The sequence below is a fragment of the Protopterus annectens genome, chromosome 17.part0 (assembly GCF_019279795.1).
Source record: "Protopterus annectens isolate FY-2018-M chromosome 17.part0, PAN1.0, whole genome shotgun sequence".
NCBI classification, from domain to species: Eukaryota; Metazoa; Chordata; order Ceratodontiformes; family Protopteridae; genus Protopterus; species Protopterus annectens.
The window spans coordinates 321,962,077-321,983,174 of NC_056751.1; the positions used below are offsets into that span (position 1 = coordinate 321,962,077).

At 38.1% G+C, this 21,098-nt stretch overlaps 1 protein-coding gene across 1 annotated transcript in view; it reads left to right on the forward strand.

Moving 5' to 3' along the window:
• LOC122791434 overlaps positions 1 to 21,098 on the forward strand; it is a 523,655-nt gene that overhangs the window by 179,489 nt on the left and 323,068 nt on the right. Inside the window, exon 5 of the mRNA XM_044059176.1 lies at positions 3,729 to 3,821. Coding sequence (XP_043915111.1) covers positions 3,729 to 3,821 — 93 coding nt within the window. The remainder of the gene's footprint in view (positions 1 to 3,728; positions 3,822 to 21,098) is intronic.

The following is a 21,098-nucleotide window of genomic DNA, read 5'->3' on the forward strand; positions in this document are numbered from 1 at the left end:
GTTAATACATCCTGTGTTGGTAGTTTTGGGAGTCATAATAATAATGACAGCTTGAAATTGTTTTATATGCTGCAGGTTACAAAGAGTTGCAATAACTCAACAAGTTATGATTGTAAATATGAGCAAAGTTGTAAATACTGTAAACAGCAATGCTGATGAAACGAATGTAGTCTTTTCTTTAAGTGAAGTTTAGTCCATTCCTCAAACAAATAAAAAAAAATGGGGAACTGAAAGAATACTCTGTTCTATATAGTATATACTGTCTTTCAAACTACTGCTAGCATGATTATTAGCTTGAATAAAAGCTGCATGAATGATGTGAAATATAAAGGGTTAATTTAGAAATAGTGTAAAATGCTGAAAAATAAGTAGTAGTAAGTGTGATGGCATAGCATAGTTAAAATTTGGCATCCATGTAAAGGAGTATGTTATTGAGAAACAAAGTCTGTAAAAATAACAGCGTAGATGGCAGCTACAAGGACATCCATGAAGTAAAGAAATGAAATATCAAGCAAGATAAAAATGAAACACAGATAGTGCTAGAACACTACATTTCAGATAAATGAGTTACCTTGGACCACAGAGCTTAAAAGGACAAATCATAAATTAAAAGAACAAAGAAAAACTGTTATACAAAGAAAGAACTGTTTTACATCAGACTCTGGAAAAATACCAGATCTTCTGGTATAAATGTAACTATGCTTAAACAGACTTTGGGAATTTGCTATAGAGAGCTAACAGCATATGTGTTGCGTGTTTGTAGAACCAAAAGTCAAATGTAACAGAAATGTCGTACTAACTAAAGCAGTTTACTGAAGCAGTTTGCCTCCGTGTATTTATTGTACTTAGTACAATCCAGTATTTAAAAGTAGCTGTTCGTACTAAGAGTTAATATACTGTGGTATGCTTGCATGCAAATGTAAATAACAAGACGTAACCAACAAACAGGCAGCACATAATTCTTCATTCCCCACCAGTGAAGTAAGACTGATAGGTCTATAATTATTCACATTGTCAATTGGGCCCCCTTATGAAATGGAATTATATCCGCAAGTTTCCAACTAGCAGGAACAGTGCCAGAATACAACAGGTTATTAAAATTGGAGTGATAGTAAAAATATATTTACTGCAACATGCAGAGAAAATCCCTGGAATATTATTAGATTCCAATCCACTACTCTATCTAATAAGTTTTAGCGATGCTTGCACGAGGGTCATGTTGAAAATTGGCATATACAATTGTCTTCTATTAAAATTCTAACATCAGAAACATCATGAAACAGTATAGCATCTTCTGCCAAGAAGTGCTCATTGAGCAAATTTGGCAATGATTCTCCAGCTTTCAGTACTTCACCTTGAACGGAAATTGGTCCAAAAGATTTAACCTTATTATTTTTAGACCTAATGCAACATTAAAATTTCTTAGAACAAGGGCTACTAACTTAATTACATTCAAATTTACTTTTTGCTAATCTCAGTGAAGTATTTAACCTTCTGGAAAGTAAGTTATAGGCCCATTTTAAATCAGTTGTCTTGAACCTCTTTCAGAGCATACATTTCTTCCTTTTTTCTCAAGTTTAGTGTGAACAGTATTCCACCATGGAGGTGTAGACCTCAGTAAATTGCTAGTTATTGTTTTCTTACATCCAGACAAAAGAATTTTACAAATGTTTTCAAAGTCATGCAATTTATTCACAGCATTATTTACCATGGAGGAATTCAAGTTCATAGAATTTATTTGATTAATATTATTCAGATCAAATAACCTGACTTATCAAAGATACTCTTTTGTTGATTTGTACAAAAAGCTCTAGTTATTATATTACATTCAACAGCTGGTGATCTGAGTTGTAGTTAGAGTTTTAATACTGTAGCTATAATTCAAGTCATTGATGTTAAATCTTCATTCTCCAACTCACTGACTTGTCTAAAAAAAGTACTGCATGCAATGCAAAAATACTGTAACAATTGTAACAGCACACCTGAGGAAACATGCAGTTTAACAGAAAATGCAGTATAGAAAAAATACAAAATGAAATACTGACAGAAACCTGGAAGAGCATGATGAATTTGATTAAAGGGAAGGACAACTAATTTACAATAAAATAAGTGTGAATTGTGTTTTCTTGCTAATTTGCAGCTGAAAACTAAGCTTGAATGTCTACACTGTTTATCTGAGGTGTGATGCTGGCCATCTGTGATTGATAAGGCACATTTTAATTCCAATGTTTAAGAGCCATTGTTTTCTTAATAGCTATGTAGTTGGAATAAGTGACCTAACCTAATTACTCTGACACTCTTAGTAGCCTTCATGACGTAATAGTTGATGTGACAAAACCAGGAAAGAAAGGCAAATAGAAATAAGTTCAGACATAAAACAAATGGAATAATTATGAAAGTATACTTTTTCTGCTTGTGACATATTTAGTGTTGGATTACAGAGAAGAAAAATCACTTTTTGGAAAGAAAAACTTGACATTTGGGAGGAGTTCTCCTTTAAAAAGGATGGTTTCTCTATTGAAAGGATGGCTGCTGGCAGGTTAGGCATACAAAAGTATCCACAGCAAATAACAATCCAGAAGTAGCTTTTGCTTGACAGGGCACTGGGAACTAACTTTGGGCAGTATGATACAAGGGAATCTTCTTGGGCTAGGCTTATATTGGCTGCAGGGTCATTAGCGCAGTATACACCTATGAACCTATGACATCACTGCCTTCACTTTGGACCACAGTCAAAGAGTGAACTTAATCAAAGGCAGTATGCTCAAAGCAATGTTAAAATGACCGCAATAATGTACAATCAAGTATCCTAACTTGCTTCCTTGTACATTACAGTGATGGGTGAAATGTTAACCTTCTTCTGTCTTCATCATGAACTCTGCATTTCTTTCTGTGTAATATCTTAAGATTAGTAGTGTACAAACTGGCAAATTACATTTGCAATTGCAAAATCACTGGTTACATTAATTTCCCAGCATTTTGCTCTTCTCATTTTTCTTTTGCTGTTCCTTACTACAACAGTGATTGTTGCTATAGAATAAATCGCAAAGGATTAGATTGGTATATTGCTGCACAGCTTGCATAGTTATACAACATAAGACATGAGGTCATGAGGTCAGTTACATAAACTGTCTTTCTGCATACCTGTGTAAAAAGGCAGTTTTGTCTCAAGCAGTTAAAGTACATAGTCCCACACTGAAGTGCTAATAAACTGTATATGTCAAATTTCATTGGCACAGTTCACTTTCATGTCTAGGCTCACTTCTGAATTCAAGACATAGCTATTCAAAGCTTGATGTTGATGCTTGATCCATTGCACGCCAGGTGGATCTGAATGCCTTTCACTGACTTGATCTACCATTAACTATACTAGGACATAGAGTTAATAGTAAGTTATAGAGACATGTTGCAATAATGTCACCCCAAATACTTCATATTTAAATATTTCTATCTTAGTAAAGTTAATGATAACATCAACTGGTAAAAGGCATTCTGAAAATTGTATTGATACTCACATCACCATTACACCTTTGGTGTTTGAAATGCAATGTTATTTAAAAATGTGTGCAACACACCAACTCCAAAGCAATAGATTTACATTCATTTGAATGAATTTTTATTTTATTATGACTACTTAACTATATTATATTTATTTATTATTGTTACTTATTGCTTCAGTTGCTATTGTTAGAACTAATTTCTCTTCCTGGACTTTAATAACTTTCTAGGTACGACATCTCAGACCATGGTGCAAGATATTTTCCTTGTAGTAGTAATATGGCTTTTTCTCAAGTTCCTGGTTAAACATCTTGGCTATAAAGGTACTGTAATTTTTGAAAAGAAATGTTCTTTGGCAACATCAATGTCTACCTTACATTAATTATTTAGTCAGAAATGCTGTTGGAAGGTATTCTGTATCAACAATTGGTAACAAGGAGATCCTCTATCATCCCTGCCATTACAGCTCATTTAAATGTATTCAATATATTCCATGGTTTTAAATCCATCAGTGATGTCATAAGTATTTTTTATTTAATGGATGTAATTTCCTTTCATTATTCATCTGAAGAAGTTTGTTTGACTTGGACAGACGAAAGCGCTAATATTAAAATAGTTGAGTGGATTTGCCAACTCTTGCCTTTTTCATTTGTTTGAGTACTTTCATTACCTGCAAATAACATTTGATTCTTTATGCAGCAAAAGCTAACAAAAGGAAACAACATTCTGCTCAATTAGAGAGGCGGGTGCCATCAAGAATCTAATAAATTACCCAAGAAATAGCAAATCAGACTACGCGAGTTTCCTACGGGTATTTAAAACTGTCAATTTTTTTAAAACCACAACAATGATTAAGTTGTCAAGATTATGCAAAACAATATAATAATAACTTCATGCGTTAAGTGGCAGCATTAATGATAAGAATTTAGAGAGACGTCTTCTCCTCAGATGACTAATTCAGTGCAACAGGAAAAAAAGCTAAGGAGGATATATATATATATATATATGTTCCTGATGCAGACAATTAACCACTTATTATTTAACACAGAAAATCCTTTCTAAGTTTCATTTAAGCTAAAATACTCTATCAGTATGACTTAAATAGCAATTGCTATTGTAGGTCATTTATTCAGCAGAAGCACCTGACTTTATAGCATGGAAATTAATATTTATTGAATGTTATGTATGTAGTTATGATTATGAATTAGTTCAGTTAAAATTATAAGTGTAATACTATCCACAATTTGAAAAACTCTTTGTAGGCATACTGCAATTGTGTGAATGAGTTGTTTATGTATGCAAGTGTGTACTAGGCCGTGCTTAGTTTTGTGTGTGCCTTCCACAGCTACAGAGCATTATTCCTCATAAACAAATAATAGGGAGAAAATGTAGCATATGGGCTGCAAAACCTTTTGGATTAAGTTTAGATTTCATCAACTCCTCATTGCATACTTTAACTGTAAGTTCCTTCTGCATGAGCCCCTAAAAACCAGAATTTATGAGAAACATGTACAAGACAAAAGGTCATTGCAGACTGCACCTTGTATATCATGAGAGTGGTAACCTTGTACAGAAGTGATTTTCAAATGACAAAAGGGCAGTGTGACAAGATTCAGAGTGTCATTGTGTAAACACAGTTAATGGCATGCATTCAGAGCAGGACTGTTCAGCACATGGTTATGCATAGCAGAAACTGTCTGACATGAGTTTTTATACATCAGTGAAAGTAATACCTCATCCAAGTTTTACCCCATATGAGTTTTAGATCACTAGCACTACATTCATCATAAAATGTACAGAAATGGTGATTTGTGTGTTTGTGCTTTATATTTATATATACAAATACTGCATAAGATTAACCAAGTAAGGCAGAACAAGGCTTACTCAAACTATACTATGTTTTGCATGTATTAACAGCCACCAATGTATGTTTTCATAGTTTGATTAGCAATAGCATTCACTGTTTTACTTCAAACATAGGAGACAAGAGGTCTTTTCAGGATTTGACATTTCTGTGAAAACACACACACACACACACACACACACACACACACACACACACACACACACACCTTCCCCTCCTGGAAAAACCATAGTTTAATGCACACAACTACTTTATTTGCACCATACATCCATACATTGAATTACATTGCTCGTATATGAAAAAGTCCTGGAGCAGCCGGAAATGCTCGCATGTACCCTAGGAGTCATGCCCGATTCCAACAGGCTGTTCACAGTGCTGACATCATCATGCACATGATGAAGTCAGGTGAAACCGCGAAAAACAAGATTAAAAAAAAAAAAAGCTGGGAAAATTGGAAATTAAGGGGTGCCACTCGGGAATCATGCCACCCCATTATTTGGACCTCTAAACTGGTAAAAACCGAGAAATTTGGTACGGTTGACAGGTATGCTTGAGACACACTTCCCTGGACTTTAAGAAGAGAGTCATAATGAAGCTCTTATAATACGTGTCTGAGACAGGTAAGACTCTAACCTTTTAAGTATACTACCATCAACAAGAATGATGCCCCAATATGAACAAAAGTTTATTTACTTCAACAATTATCTTTGCTTCTGGTGTCGTTCAAAGGAGGATGAATATATATATTTATGAGCCTGGGAGGAGATGGTGGATAGTCCAATCTGCTCTGCAACGGATGGCCTATACCTCTCCCCCAAGGCTTCACTATATTAGCTAAAACCTTGTCTATCCCCATAGTGCCTTTTTTAGTTAATGTCAGTTTTTTAAAGCCCCCAACATAACAAAACAGAATATGGGCAACATAAAGATTTTGTTGCTCAATGCTAGGAGCCTTAAAAAAAAACTCCCCATTTTACAAGCACTACCCACCTTGCAAAACAGTCATATATGCATTGTCAAAGAGACCTGGTTCAAAGACCAGTGAAAGCACTTCATCAGTGCAGAACTTTAATGCTTATCTTTTGTACAAGCCCGGTGCATTAGATGAAGGCACTAAAGGTGGATGTGTCCCTATATACCTAAAGAACATCTCACCTCCTGACTCAGGTAATATAATGAACTAGAACTTCTTCACATTCAACTTACTATAAACAGAACCCTTTATCATATCGTAGCTAACTATAGGACCACCTCTACGTCCTCCTCAGTCCATGCCGCCCACCTATCCAGTATGGAGTCCCTAGGTAGTAAGCCAAATAGCATTGTCCTAGGAGACTTAAACTACCCCTCCATAAATTGTGAGACTTGTACTTCTTCACCTATGCATTCTCATAGATTTATGGACTTCATCACTACAAACTCGGTAGTTAGACCACACTCCAGCCAGAAGTAATGAAATCATTGACTTGATCTTAACCAATATGGGGCAGCTCTGCTCCCTACCAACTGTAACTTCCTCCCTGGTAGAATCAGACCACAAGTCAGTCACATTCACCATAAGACCTAAGCCTGAAGCATCCTCCAATACCTCAGTATTCAGAAACTGTGCAAAAGCTACATCTACTAAAAATGAGTGATGACGTGCATAAAGTCAAAGGTCCATTCAACCTCAAAGATACCATAGCCTACATGGAGTCCTTTACTGGCAAATTCTGTGCACATGCACATAGTTGCATACATGCATCTGTCCTCCTCAGAAACCAATACAAACTTAAACACTAAAATAAACCACTGTGATAGAACCCTAATATAAACAAACTTTATAGTAAAAGAAAACATCTCTGCATGCAAACTATATCTAACTCTTAAGAAGCCCAAAATACTTTTGCTAAACAAAACAAGGAACTCAGATCCTGATCAAAGCTAGATATGAGCTAAAAATAGCAACCCAGGCAAAAGATAACCACAAAGCCTTCTAAAACTATGTTAGAAATCTCAGAAACACTAGCCAGCACTGTACTGCATATCACGTACTGGGACCCAGAGGACATGGCAAACCTACTAATGGACAAATTCAGCCCTAACTTCACCCCCTCTAGTATTTACAGAGCAAATACCCACATCTACACCTCCCTCAAACCTCCCAAGAGCAAGTTCTCAAGGCACTATCCAAGACCAAGGACACTACATCCATGGGGCCGGATAACATACCAGGCTACCTTCTGGTTAGTCTGAAACATGATTCAGCAGACCTCCTACAGAGGCTATTTAGCATTAGAGTCAAAACAGACTTTGCACTAGAGGAATGGAGGACAGCAACAGTCATTCACTTGTATAAAGGTGGGGCTACAACAGATAATTATAGACCCATAAATCTGATCAGTCTCATTTGTAAAGCTATGGAAAGGATCATTATGAAACTAATAAATAGGTATAAAGGTAACCTACAGACTCTTGATCCATTCCCAGTTCAGATTCATTAAGGACAGGTCCTGTCTGATGAATCTATTTTACTTCTTTGAAGTCACTGAAGCAATGGATGAGGGTAAACCAGTGTACGCTGCATGTTTGACCTTGCAAAGTCATTTGACACCATCCCATACCCAGGCATCAAAGATAAACTCTCCCAGCTAAATGTTAACCCCTATGTAACTCACTGTGTAACAAACTGGCTCTCAAATAGAATCCATGAAGTAGAGGTGGGTATCTTTACCTCCTCCAAAATCTCTGGCACTAGTGGAGTACCCCAGGGTTCAGTTCTTGGGCCACACCTCCTTGGTATTTATTTCTCAGAGGGAAAAGCAAATGTTCAGGGTTTATGGCTGACCAGGTTTGCAAATGACTGCAACCTTGGTGCCATCATAAACTCTCCTGAGGATACCAGGCTCCTTCAAGATTGTCTCTTCCTATCAAATAGCTGGTGTCAAAACCATGGACTGAAACTAAATGCTAAGATGTGTACAATCATATCTTTTGGCAAGCATGACTCCCCTTGCTGACAGCACACCCCTGAAAATTGATCCCATAGTCAGGGATCTGGGAAACTGTGTCGACAGTGAACTGTCCTTTGATTATCACATATTCAGTATTGTATGAAAGTCCTTTTTCATTGCACACCTTATATCTAAGGGTATGATTCCCAGATCCAGGGACATAATTAACCCAATATATTAAGCACACAAATAGGGCAATTATTGAGTATAATGACCCTTATGATATGAGTCTGTCCAAACTCTTATCACAACATGAATGACCACAACATTTTCTCACTAAAACATCAAGGGCCTAAATCATAAAAACTATGTTGAGTGACTCAAAGCCTTGTCTCTCTTCTCAGTATCATGCAGACAGTTGAATGGTGACCTCTGCCTTGCATATAGAGCCTGAGCAGACCCTAGTCTATCAGACATATTGCACATTTGAAAGTCCAGTCCATTCTCATAAGCTACCACTCAAGAGATGTCATCCTTTTTTGCAAAATTAACAGAACATACTGGAGGGACTAGTTTGTAACACAGAGAATACAGCTTGTATGGAGCCATCTTCCACTACACAAAAAACAAAGTATTTCTCTTACTCTTTGTAAAAGTAATTTTGATAAATGGATGGGTATCCATAAATTCACCTTAGTTTAGCAACACTGGCCCTCATGGATAGGGGAAACATTTAATTACCTCAGTATATGTAAATGTTCAACCCATCTGTAGATATCTGTATTACAAAATATAAGGACTAAAAACTACCATGGGAATATAAGGCTAGGCTTTTTAAGACCCCCACAGATCAATAGCCTAGTAAGTACCTATCTGGTGAAGGTGTAACACTAGAGATGACATCTGAGACGTGATAAGCTAGTAAAGATTAATTCTTCTCACAGTATAAAAGAGCACACCAGTGCATCAGGGTAAGCCAGATGCAAGTATTTATTCAGCAGAAGTTATAATATGGACACTGTGGCAACCAGATTTAAGCCATATACCAATGTGATGTTGGATGATATTCAATGCAGGATGGATGTGGATTCAGGATGTGAGCATTCCTCAGTTTCTGAACAAGCATTTCATACTTTGTGGCTGGTGAATGCCCCATCTGTTATACCATGCAATGATTAGATTGCAGACTTTGATAAAAAAAGATATTAAGGTATTGGGTACATGCTCTGTCTAGGCCCATTATAGGAAAGACAGTGTAAATTGTATTTTATCATTACTAATTGTTCCTGATTATTATAGGTACATGGTTTGAACTCTGGGTATTTAACTATCAGGAGTGCACAGTCTCAAAAAAAAAGTCATTGAATGTTGTTGTCAAGGATCTTTTTGAGGAGGCCTTAGGCAGGTTCAGAGGAGCACCTGTATCATTCCCATGGAACCTGACATAGCAGCAACATGTCTGAAACCAAGACCTGCTGCATATACCTTCCACCCAAAAATAGAGCAGAGATGAACTGCTTGGTGGAACAACATTAGTTCCTGTAGCACATCCTCTTGGGGGAGGGCACACTTATACTTCCTTTCCTGAAATTAAATGGGGAAGTGAAGTTGTGTACTTACTAAACATAGTCAATAAACAGACTATTAGAGGAGCACACTGTAAATCCCTGCTGTAAATAAAGCTACTTATTCCCTTGGCAAAAGGAAAAAATATGTGCAAGATTGGATCCGGCAGACACTTATTAACACTTGCCAATGGATGCTGCAGCCAATGGCACATTCAATTATCTCACATAAGGGTGCCTTTAAAGCTACTTACTTGTAGAATAGAGTTTGTATCAGACCTAGGATCTTCTCAAAATAGGAACCAGGCATTTCTGGGATAGGTGAGAGCCCTATGGCTCATTTGTCCCTACCAAGGAGTCCAAATCATTCCCTCATTCTCTTATGAAAGTCATGTGGAAGGGAGTGGACCAGCTTGCTGGTCCTGGGGACAGGCTTACCCTATGCCTGTGGGAACACTTCTTCCCCTAGCCATCTATTCTATTACTGTATCCAGAGGGGAAGCATGTTTCCACATGACAACTTGCCCTTGGATTCTAATGTATCTGCACTTTGACAGTATCTGCATGGCATGCTCATACTCACCTAGGTGTATCATTTAGTGCTTCCTCTAGGTTTTACTCTTATGGTGAGCCAGAGACATCTCCCTCCCCCCACAAGGATGGGTCAGCTGGCAGTGGCCACAAACTCCCATCCTCATCAGCCAGTTCCAAAAAGTACCCAAGACACTAATCAAACTCTGGTTAGCTGTGGCTTATCGCTGTGTGCCACAGAGCTGCCCCCCCTCCAAGTACTGCCTAATTTTGGTGATACTTTCATTGGAGCAGACTCCATAAGAATTTAGCTATACATCTACATAAAGTGCTCCAAAGGTTTGCAGATATTGAGAATATAAAAAGATATGTGTGTTTAGGGAATTAGGTGTTGTGTTGCTTGTTTTTAAGACTGGTGCGGGGGGACTTGATTCTATTGAGATGAAGGTCAAAGCTATCAATTTAAAAAAGTATTCTTCAAGAAACTATAAAGCTCATAGAATACTTTCCTCCTAATGGTCTATCAGGATCTAATGGTCTCTCTCTACCTACTCATTAAGCATAGTCTCTCATTCAACCAAAACACACACCCCCAGACATCCGGAAAACAGAAATTGTTTGAATTATTTTCAAAGTTCCAATCCTCCATCTACTGCTCTAACTTCAAACCCATGTCTTTCCTTCTATCATTAGAAAAAATTCTTCAAAATCTCAAAAACTCAGCCAACCTTAAACCTATGGCTATATGCATAGATGTGGTGTACTGCCCAGATATTAGCATGGTTTCTGGACAGGCCATCTGGCCCATCATGGATGATATCCTCCAAAGCACTAGAAAATGTTTGACAGTTACTACCTTCATTGATTTCACTAAGCTTTTAACCTTGCTAGTCAACAAATAGTAAAAATGTCCCTACACCTTGCAATTTTGAGTTTAACAATGAGGTAGTGACCTGCTATTAAAACTTTCTGTGAAAGAGATTGTTTAATGTACAAAAGGATACTGCCTCTCATCTGTTTTCCCACTTACCTGAAAAATTCACCAAAGACTGGTTTTAGATCTGCTGCTTCTCTACTTAAACTTCTCACTACTAACCTGTTAGCATACACAAATATGTTCATCTGTCCTGCCATCCTCTCACTCTAATCAAAAGCTGTTCAAAATTGACCTTTACAAACTGTCAACACTGTCCAGCAAAACAGTCTACTGATTAACTCCCAACAAAAAGAAATCCTCTTTGGGTTTAAATGTAGGCTAAAACTTTTTCTTAGGGAATAGACTGCCATAGATCTCAGAAGATAACAACTAAAAAGTACTACCACCTTCAAATGTCTTGCATTACAGGTTTTGGTCCTAGAAGATGTATTGCTTCATCTACCTTGCTGGCAAAAATACCACAGGGAAAGGAAATTTATGAGCTCAAAAAGAGTATTGCTTTCCCTTATCACATTCACCTAAAACAGCTTCTAATCCATATCCAATCTGCTGATAATCAAAACCATAGATTTATCACTCAGGCAGCATGAAATGAGTAGAACTGCTCAGTCCTGAAAAAATGCAAACTGACTACAAACAAGAAATGAGCTGTTCTACTTGGGTCATTCCTGTATAAATTTCTGAAAATGCAAATCTGCCCAGATTTGTCTAGCAAGCTAGCTACCACATACATTCACATATACACATGCACACAGACGCACGCACGCACACACACGCACGCACGCACACGCACACACACACACACACACACACACACGCACACACACACACACACACACACACACACACACACACACACACACACACACACACACTCAAACAATCTTAGACCCCACTCAGAACCTGACTCATCCTAATCAGCATGCTTTTTCAAAGAAACAAAAACTTTAGATTTCCTTGCCATTATCTAAGAAATATTTGAGGCTAAATTTTGCTGACAACTAATACAGTTCCCAGTGCTTCAGCGATTCATCCATTACTCAAATACTCCAAGTGCATCCTTTTTCTTACACACCTCCTACCTTCCCAGAAGACATTCCATGCTTAAATTGAAGTGAAACTCTTCAGGCCAAAAGCAAGTAACAAGAAAAAAAAAAATAAGCAAATCAGCCAAACAACCACAACCAAGCAAATATGGGCTGACTGACAAACCCACACCACAGGAGCCAAATAGTAAAATAATAGGAGTTTTTTAATAAAAAACGGTTGAGCGCTTTCATCCTGTAGGATTTCATCAGAACTAAAAAATAGTAAACATAGCATATTTAAGTACTAATTATTCCTTAGAAATTTTTTTTAAAAGTATACATTTTATTAACTTTATTTTATGATATGGCATTTTTTTAAAGATTTTTTCACTTTATAAGTTAACATGTATTAATTGTAGGCTTACAGTAACTGAATAAATTTGATCACATGATTTTAATCTATTTAGGGAAATATGTGCATATTTCAATAACTTGTATTGTAGTTACATATTGCTGTAACCTTACTGCTTGCTTGAATCTCATTATCTTGAACTGTAACATTCATCCTGATACTAGTTCCAACATAATATTTCTGTCGGTTTCTGTGGTCACCATCACTTATTTTTATGATGTTTAGCATTTGTGCCTTGCAGCCAGTCAGTGTCTGTAGTAGGTCCAACTTGGATCAGCATATTAGTGTGATCAATGTTTTATAAATAAATAAATTATGTTTAACAAATACGCCACGCAATGCCTGCAAGTGGTTCTACTGTGATCAGTGTTCTACCCCAGTAAACTAACTAAATAAATAAAATAAGTAAATGAGTAGCCACATTCTGCTTCACCTGCACTATCAAGCCAAAGATAGTGGTGATTTCAGCAGATCAAGCTTAAACAGATCAATGCATGAACAAGCTCAGAAAAGGCCATCATATTTGAATCAAGTGCTTCATTTGGGCTATGTTTCTTAGGGGAAAAAAACAAGAACAAAAAAAGCTAAACAGCTGACTTTTAGTCCCCTACTTTCATCATCCAAAAATTACAAACTCAAAGTATAAACTCCAGCTTTCTTGCACCAAACATAACACTGAGAGAAGGACCCAAAGATTGCATGTACGGTCATAGCCTTTATTTTATTTAGACTGAATTTCAAATAACTACTACTATTCCAGTTGAAGATAACATCTGTGGTACATTTTGCTGTTTCCAGGGCCAAAACATGTTCCTTAGAGAATGAAAGGTAAAGATGGGTACTGCCTGCTGAATAGTGTTAACAAGAAAGGTGGTAGTGACATTTTTAATGTGGTCAGGATATGAGCAGCTGTTTGGCTAAGGAAGCTTTGAGTAGCAGATGATGTCTGATCTGCAAGACAGTGGTACAGCTTCATGGGAGAATATGGAGTTACAGGAGGTAATAGTATGGTTAGTCAATGAAAAAGAAGAGGACTGGAGAGGAAGAAGCAGCAGGAAGAGGACAGCAGACACAGTGGGGAAAGAAAAGATGGAGAGGAGAAAGGCTAGAACAGAAGGTCACAGGAGAGACTGTCAGAGGAGCAAAGGGAAGTGGAGCTGAAGATAGTAGGTTTAGAAGTTATCAAATGAACAAAGACAATCAGAGTGGAACAGGAGCAGAACAGGGTGACGTGAGAAAGTAAGAACTGCTGCCACAGAAGGAAAGAAGGAAGGACAAGGAGAAGAAAACCAAGGTGGAAATGCAGGTGCAGACAAATGACTAAAGGGAGACAGAGCAAGTGATGGCTACAAGGGGAGAGCACCATAAGGAGAGCAGTAGGGAAGTGGATAGGAATGTCTGCAGACAGCAGATGAGGCAGAAAAATGGAGAGATTTTGTAAGAAGAGAAGGGCAGAAAGGGGGAAGGAACTAGATGCAGGACAGTTAAGGAGGCAGTTAACACAGACAATGAAAAGAGAAGTGGTGGTGGAGTAGTAACCTTTGTGAAGGAATGCATTAGATGTGAGATCAGACATAAGGATCTCAAATAAGAAAAAGGCAGGGAAGAAAACACTTTTTTTATTCCTATCTACTGATTTCTGTTACCACCTGCTTACTCTCTGATAGGTCTCTGGGTATAATTTTTATTTTTTATATCATTCCCCAGCTAAAATTCCATCCCCTCTGCATGCCATTATGGTGCTCTTCCTTGTATATATTTGTCTTTCTTTCTTTACTACTTTTATTAGCTTCTCAAAATCTATTCATCACTTTAGAGCTCTTTTTTATATGCTTTTTGTACACTGCCTGATGACCATCAAGCCTTCCCTCCAGTCATACAGGACACATTTATTCCCTGACACCAGGAATTCCATCCAGTGTCAGGACAAGAGCTGGCTGGAGGGGACCTGCATGCAGGCAGCCATAAGGATTCTTTCTGCTTTCATCAGCATCCTGACAATGAAAGTGATTGTAGTGGCCCTAACCTTGTCTGTGAGTGAATGGAGGTTTGATCCATACAATAGCCGAAACCCACACCTGTTTTGAAGGTTACCACCAGGCTATAGCTTGGTAAACCTAAGGCCTACTCCCAATCAGTGCATTTGCATTGCTGCTCCCTCCTCTGAGGGGTCATCCAAGTGCATGGTTGGCTCTGCTCCACCCTCAACTGGCATGCACCAGCTCCACTGGGTGCCTAAACTGAGAATTAACTCAGGTCACCTAGATCATAGTCAGAACTTTTCCTCTACTCTAGTGGAGGTGGCTGCATTATTCAGAAAGCTATCTGGTACTCATCTAAATGTTCTCTTTCCTATAGTCTGAATTAAATACTCACATCTCCTCAGACTTTGCAATATGCTACTCAACAGTATTCTATCCTTTTTATCACTGTAGTATTGTCTCCTACTACTTATGTAACTATCTCCACTACTAGCAACTGACAAATACATCACCTTTCTATCACCATCTCTTTTAAACCACATTTCTGCATAGAGTTACACTCAATCCCTTTCTTATTTTGCTTCAAGTTTCAAATGTTGTTCTGTATATAACTGTGTTAATAGTCATATTTCTTCTTTTGTAACATGATGCGGTTAAATCACATGTCAACCATGTCAGTACAATTTCTGCTTATATAAGAAGTAACTACACAACACTTTGCGCATCTGTTTCTGCAAGGTGTACTGCTTTAGTATCTTCATCATGTGGATATGGTTGTCTTTACTCTGTGGGTACTCTGTTTTGTTCAAAAATATGCTACATATCTTCTCATAGTCCAGAATGTAATGTATACTCTACATGCATAATGTTTTGCATATATGGTTTTATATCAAATGTAAAGTATCCATCTGCCTTGTCTGGATGACTGAGTAGGGTCCTTTGACAAGCAAATTTATCTGGTTAACAAATAATAAATAAGTAAAGCATCATAGACATTAACCTGCTCTCCAGTATAATGCAAATGGAACAATTTTCACCAGTTGGAATAGTGAGTAAAAGTTCTGACTAGTTTGTTAGCATAAAGGCAAGGTATCTGTTTGTTCATAGTTCCATAGGTTCAAATTAGGCTAATGACCACCAGGGTTTTTACAAGCCTAGCCATGCATCCCAACCCAGTTTTGTCCCAGAGTTCCTCGGATGCCTATATAGTGTGATATAGTAGTAAACAGGTAGTTAAGGATTATGTATTGGGTGATATGCTAGTTGGGGATTAATTTGCTTACTGTTGACCTCTGCCCATCAATGGCATAAGGGCCATACTGGGGGCGAATTTGCAATTTCTCATCAAATAAGCTTATTCCATAGTGCGAGATCCCGAGACACATATCAGTCCCTCCAGCAGATTCTATTTATGTTGCAGCAAAGTTCAGGTCCTTAGATCTAGAGTTTCTGGTGCTGTTTGTCTTGTGGATGTGCAATGCTGATAGTGACTGGGATCATGAAAGTAACAATATCACCAGTTGCCAGTTCAGCCAGCCAGAATGGGAAAATAGAGCCGAATGCCTGATCCCCTTTTCTTGGTGAAGTATCAATCAGAAGAATCCAGTAATCTGACATCCCTTGTTACTGTACTTTGTCTAAACTGAGAGTGCACCATAAGGGTTGCATGTTGACTCTGAAGGAAACTTCAGCAAATGACAATACGGTGAAGTGAAATCGCTGAAAGCCATTTTCAGCGAAATCATCATCATCATCAACCCCTTTTTCCCATTTTTTGCATAGGCTCAGAGTGTCATGTCAACTGTCATCACCTCTTTTGATTCATGCCACTCTTCTACCTTCTTCAGAAGTCATGCCTGACTGTCACAGATCTTATCTCTCACACAATCTATCCATCTGTTTGCTGGATGCCCTCTCATTTCTTCTTTGCCCCAAATCTTCTTCACCAGATTGTCTTCTGCTTTCCTGGACATGTGCCTGAACCACCATAATCTTTTCTCTTTCACCTTCCCTACAGTTGGAGCTACTTGGGCTTCTGCTCTAATGTCCTCATTTCTTCATCAGTCCCACAGTGTGGATCCTACCACCTGTCTCAGAACTGTATCTCCATCACCTCTAGCTTCCTCAATTGCTCTGCCTTTACTGCCCAGGTTTCTGTACCCTACAGTAGTACTGGTTCCACCACTACTTTGTACATCTTATTTTGAAGCTACTTATTTTGAAGCTACTTTGACACTCTGTGCCAGTTGGCTGGAGCCCCTATGATTCTAGCTTTGACCTCCTCATTCAGACTTCCCTTCCCCAACCTTACAGATACCTGAAACTGTTCACCTGTTCCACTATTTTCCCTTCTATCTAAGTTCTCATCTTCTTCTGATTTACCCTATTTGTTGCCATTACAACTGTCTTATCTGTACTCAATTTCACCCTATGTGCCTTCAGATTTGCTTTCCATTCCACTATCCTTTACTGACGTTCTTGCTCAGAATCTAACTGCAATGCCACATTGTCTGCATGGAGCAAGTTTGTTGATCTGCTCTCTTCAACCTGTTTTCCGATGTAGTCCATCAACACTATGAGCAGCAGTGGGCTCATAGCTGAACCCTGATGCACACTTACTCCCATATGGAATCCCTCTGTGAGACCAAACACTGTTCGTACTTGAGTCACTAAGTTCTTGTACATAATAGTGCACTAATTCTACCAATGTTCAGGGGTGGCCCATGCTATTGGACTGCCGGACTGCAGCCCCCTCAACTGTAAAAGAAAGAAAAAATAAAGAAATAAAAATTAAAAAAAATTAATAAAATCGCGGACTTTCGCACATGCGCACTAGTCCGGACTGCAGCTGAGACAGTCTGGAGCATGCGCAGATTGTTTCAGCAGCAGTCCTGACTGGGAAACATGAAGAACAGAGCTCCCAGAAGTCTATGCAGTTTTACACTGCATAGACTGTCCTGGAACTCGCTGGGAAAACGCGTCGGGGTCGGACTGCAACATCAGCAGTCTGGAATTCGTCAGGGGAAGATCTTGCGACGGGCGGGGATTTGCATGGGTTTCGTAGCTTACTCGGGATTTATGGTGGTTTGCTACAGGGATTTGGAAGATCTACTGCAGGTAAGTGTGTGGACAGGGATTTGGATGTATGGTGGTTTGCTACAAGTGTGTGTGTGTGTGTGTGTGTGTGTGTGTGTGTGTGTGTGTGTGTGTGTGTGTGTGTGTGTGTGTGTGTGTGTGTGTAAATGCCTCGGGTGCAATATACTGGTGGTTAGACTCATGGTGGTGTGGTAGGGAATACCTCAGGCTTGAACCCTGTACCTTTTATGCAGGTGTTAAAGACCTGAATTCCCTACCCACCACCATTTGTAAAAAAATTGCAGATTTTTGCCTCATATTTGATCTGATCTGTTCCTCATACTATCTGTGGTTTGTAAATGTTGCAATTCTTGATAATGGATGGTGCAGTGGTAGCACTGTTGCCTCACAGCTGCAGGTTATCAGGTTTGATTCTTGGCTGGGGTGCCATCTTTGTGGGGTCTGTATCTTCTCCCTGTGTTTGTGTGGGTTTGCTTTTGTGTCCTCCCATGTTACAAAGACGTGTATGCATTATTTCTTCCTGGGCCTCTGCTGAAAATTGTTTTTTTGTTCCAAGTCAGACTGTCCTGATTAACAAATGTTAAATAAAATTGACAGGCATTTCAGACTTCAGGTTTCTGAATGTTTAATTCCTTATATATTTGATGGTGCAGTGGCAGTATTGTTGCCTCACAGCTATAGGTTTTCTGGTTTGATTCTTGGCTGGGGTGCTTTCTGTGTGGAGTCTGCATCTTATCCCTGTGTTTGTGTGGATTTGCTCTGGTGTCCTGCCATTTTACAAAGACATGTGTCTACAGTATTTCTCCCTGGGCCTCTGCTGAAAATTGTTTTTGTTCCATCCGAAGTAAAATTGACAGGCATTTGAATTTCATACTTCATATTCTTCAGAAAATACATAGTAAAATAACTTTTTATTCTAGCAATAAATATATAGTAACACAACCTTTTATTATAGCAATTTTCTAAGTTTATAAGATGACTATTTGAAATTTGTCCTTATTTTTGGGACTGTATTACCCTGTTATTGGCTATGTCCAGGTTTTTTGGCTAAGGTTGACAGCTATGGCAAGAACTGAATTCACTGAATATGTTTGAGGGCTGTATTCCCTCATTACTGGGTTTGTCCAGGTGTTTTGTGCTAAGAGGTTGACACTTATGGTGAGAACTGAATTCATTAAATCATAGCCATTTAAGTTTCAGTCTTCCTCTCTTTCACAAAGCAGCTGATTTGGAGTAGTGGTATGTTGCTCTGACTGTTTTGCACAGGGACCTTGGCAGTAAAATGTATGGTGGTAACACAGCATTTTTCTTTCACAAAGCAGGTGATTTGGCATAGTGGTATGTTGTTCTGACTCTTTTGCACAGGGACCTTGGCAGTAAAATGTATGGTGGTAACACAGCATTTTATTCTAGCAGCTTTCCAAGATTATACAAGCAATGTTTAATGTGTCCCTGGTTTTTGCCCTTTTGACCCACCCGAATAAATTTGGCTTTTTCCAGATTTCTTGTGCTGCGAAGTTGAGATGCAGTTGAGTATTGAGTAGATTTTACAAGGAGCTGAGAGCTGCAGGGGAAGAGAAGTTTAGTGCTGATTATGCTAAGTCAGCTCGCATTGCTAATAGCACAACAGGTTGTGTACTTGCTTTTGATGCAGAAGGTTGTTGGTTCTACTCCCATAAGGGGTGAATGCTGCCGTACTGAAAGTTAAGATACTAATTATAAGCCTGTTATCAGTTTGCCATCCATTTCCTATTGCAATATTACTAGCTTATTTTTAATGTAATTTAGGCAATTTATTCCTCAGGGGCATCATACACTTTATTTTTCGATGAAACCATGAAATATAAAGGTGATTGCTAGCATTACAGATTTATTTAACGTGGAATTATTCAGATGACTTTTTTACTACTTCAGAGATTGTGCATATTTACTGATAATGGTGGACTGTAGAATTGTGCATATTTACTGATAATAGCGGAGTGTAGAAGTTTGAGTAGACTTTTATGATGGAAATGTTCTGTATTGGGCAGTTTTGTCATTGGTGCATGCGTTTTGTTTCATTGTTTACTGGAAAAATGTTCAAAGCAATAGGAAGGTGTATCAAAGAGCACATGTATGTTTCATATGCAAGGGGCCTATGATATGAAAACAGCCCAGAATTAATCTTTATCTGCCACGGGTAAAATGTATTTTCTTTGAATGTGGGTTTCAATGTTGTTTCAATGAATGTGAGTTTCAATGGCAGAGAAGTTTTAATGCCAAGTTTGTTTAGCAGATGTCTTAGTGTTTGTGCTGTAAAATGCAAAATAAAACTTTCAAATGAAGTTCAAATCATCACAGAAGTAAATCAGTATGCACATTAGTGTTTATGGTAAATGGAGTGAAATAGCCAAGTAATGGATCATTGGAATGGCTGCAGGGGGAGGCTCCATTTGACCATGGTTTTGTGAGAGGGGAGGGTGGCAAACTTACGCAGCCCCAGCTGAACCATACCTCCTAACTGTCCAGATTTTCAAAGAATGAATAGATTTTTTGCTTCTTATTTTTGGTTTGTTCCTCATAAAATTTGTGGTTTTCTGGCAAATCATTTAGGAATTAAGTCACTAAATAATGACGCACTGAGTTTCAGACTTCATAACCTTCAGAAAAATGCATGCTAAAGTAAGACCTGTTCTATCAACTGTCTCAGTTTATACAAGAGCAATTTTTAGTACTGTTTATATGTTCCCCCAATATATTTGGCCTTGTCCAGATTTATTGCATTAACAGGTTGAGAGGTACATGCAAATAAATTGCTTTATAGAATTAGGCATAGACAAACCTCTCAACTGTCCCTGATTTTGGCTTAAAATGTTGCTCTTCCCCTAATGATCCCTCCGCAAAATAGCAATTTTGGAAGAAAACATGAAGGGTTTATAATTAAGAAATAACTGTAACAATCAGTTAGATTACTTTTATTTCAGAAATGCATGTAGATTCTTTTATTTTGTCAGCTGCTCAAGTTAGCAGTACTAATATTAAAGTATCCCTTCTTTGACAGGTTCCCAGCTGTATTGTGTTGCTATTTTATATTTTTACATCACATTTTTGGTCCATATTTCATAAAATTGTGTTTTTTGGCAAATTAGTGACAAATCATTAAAGACTGAAGTTAGAAAATAATGACAGACATTTGAGTTTCAGATTTCATACCATTCAGAAAATTCATACTAATGCAAGACCTCTGTTATCTTTCTAAGTTTATAAGAGCAA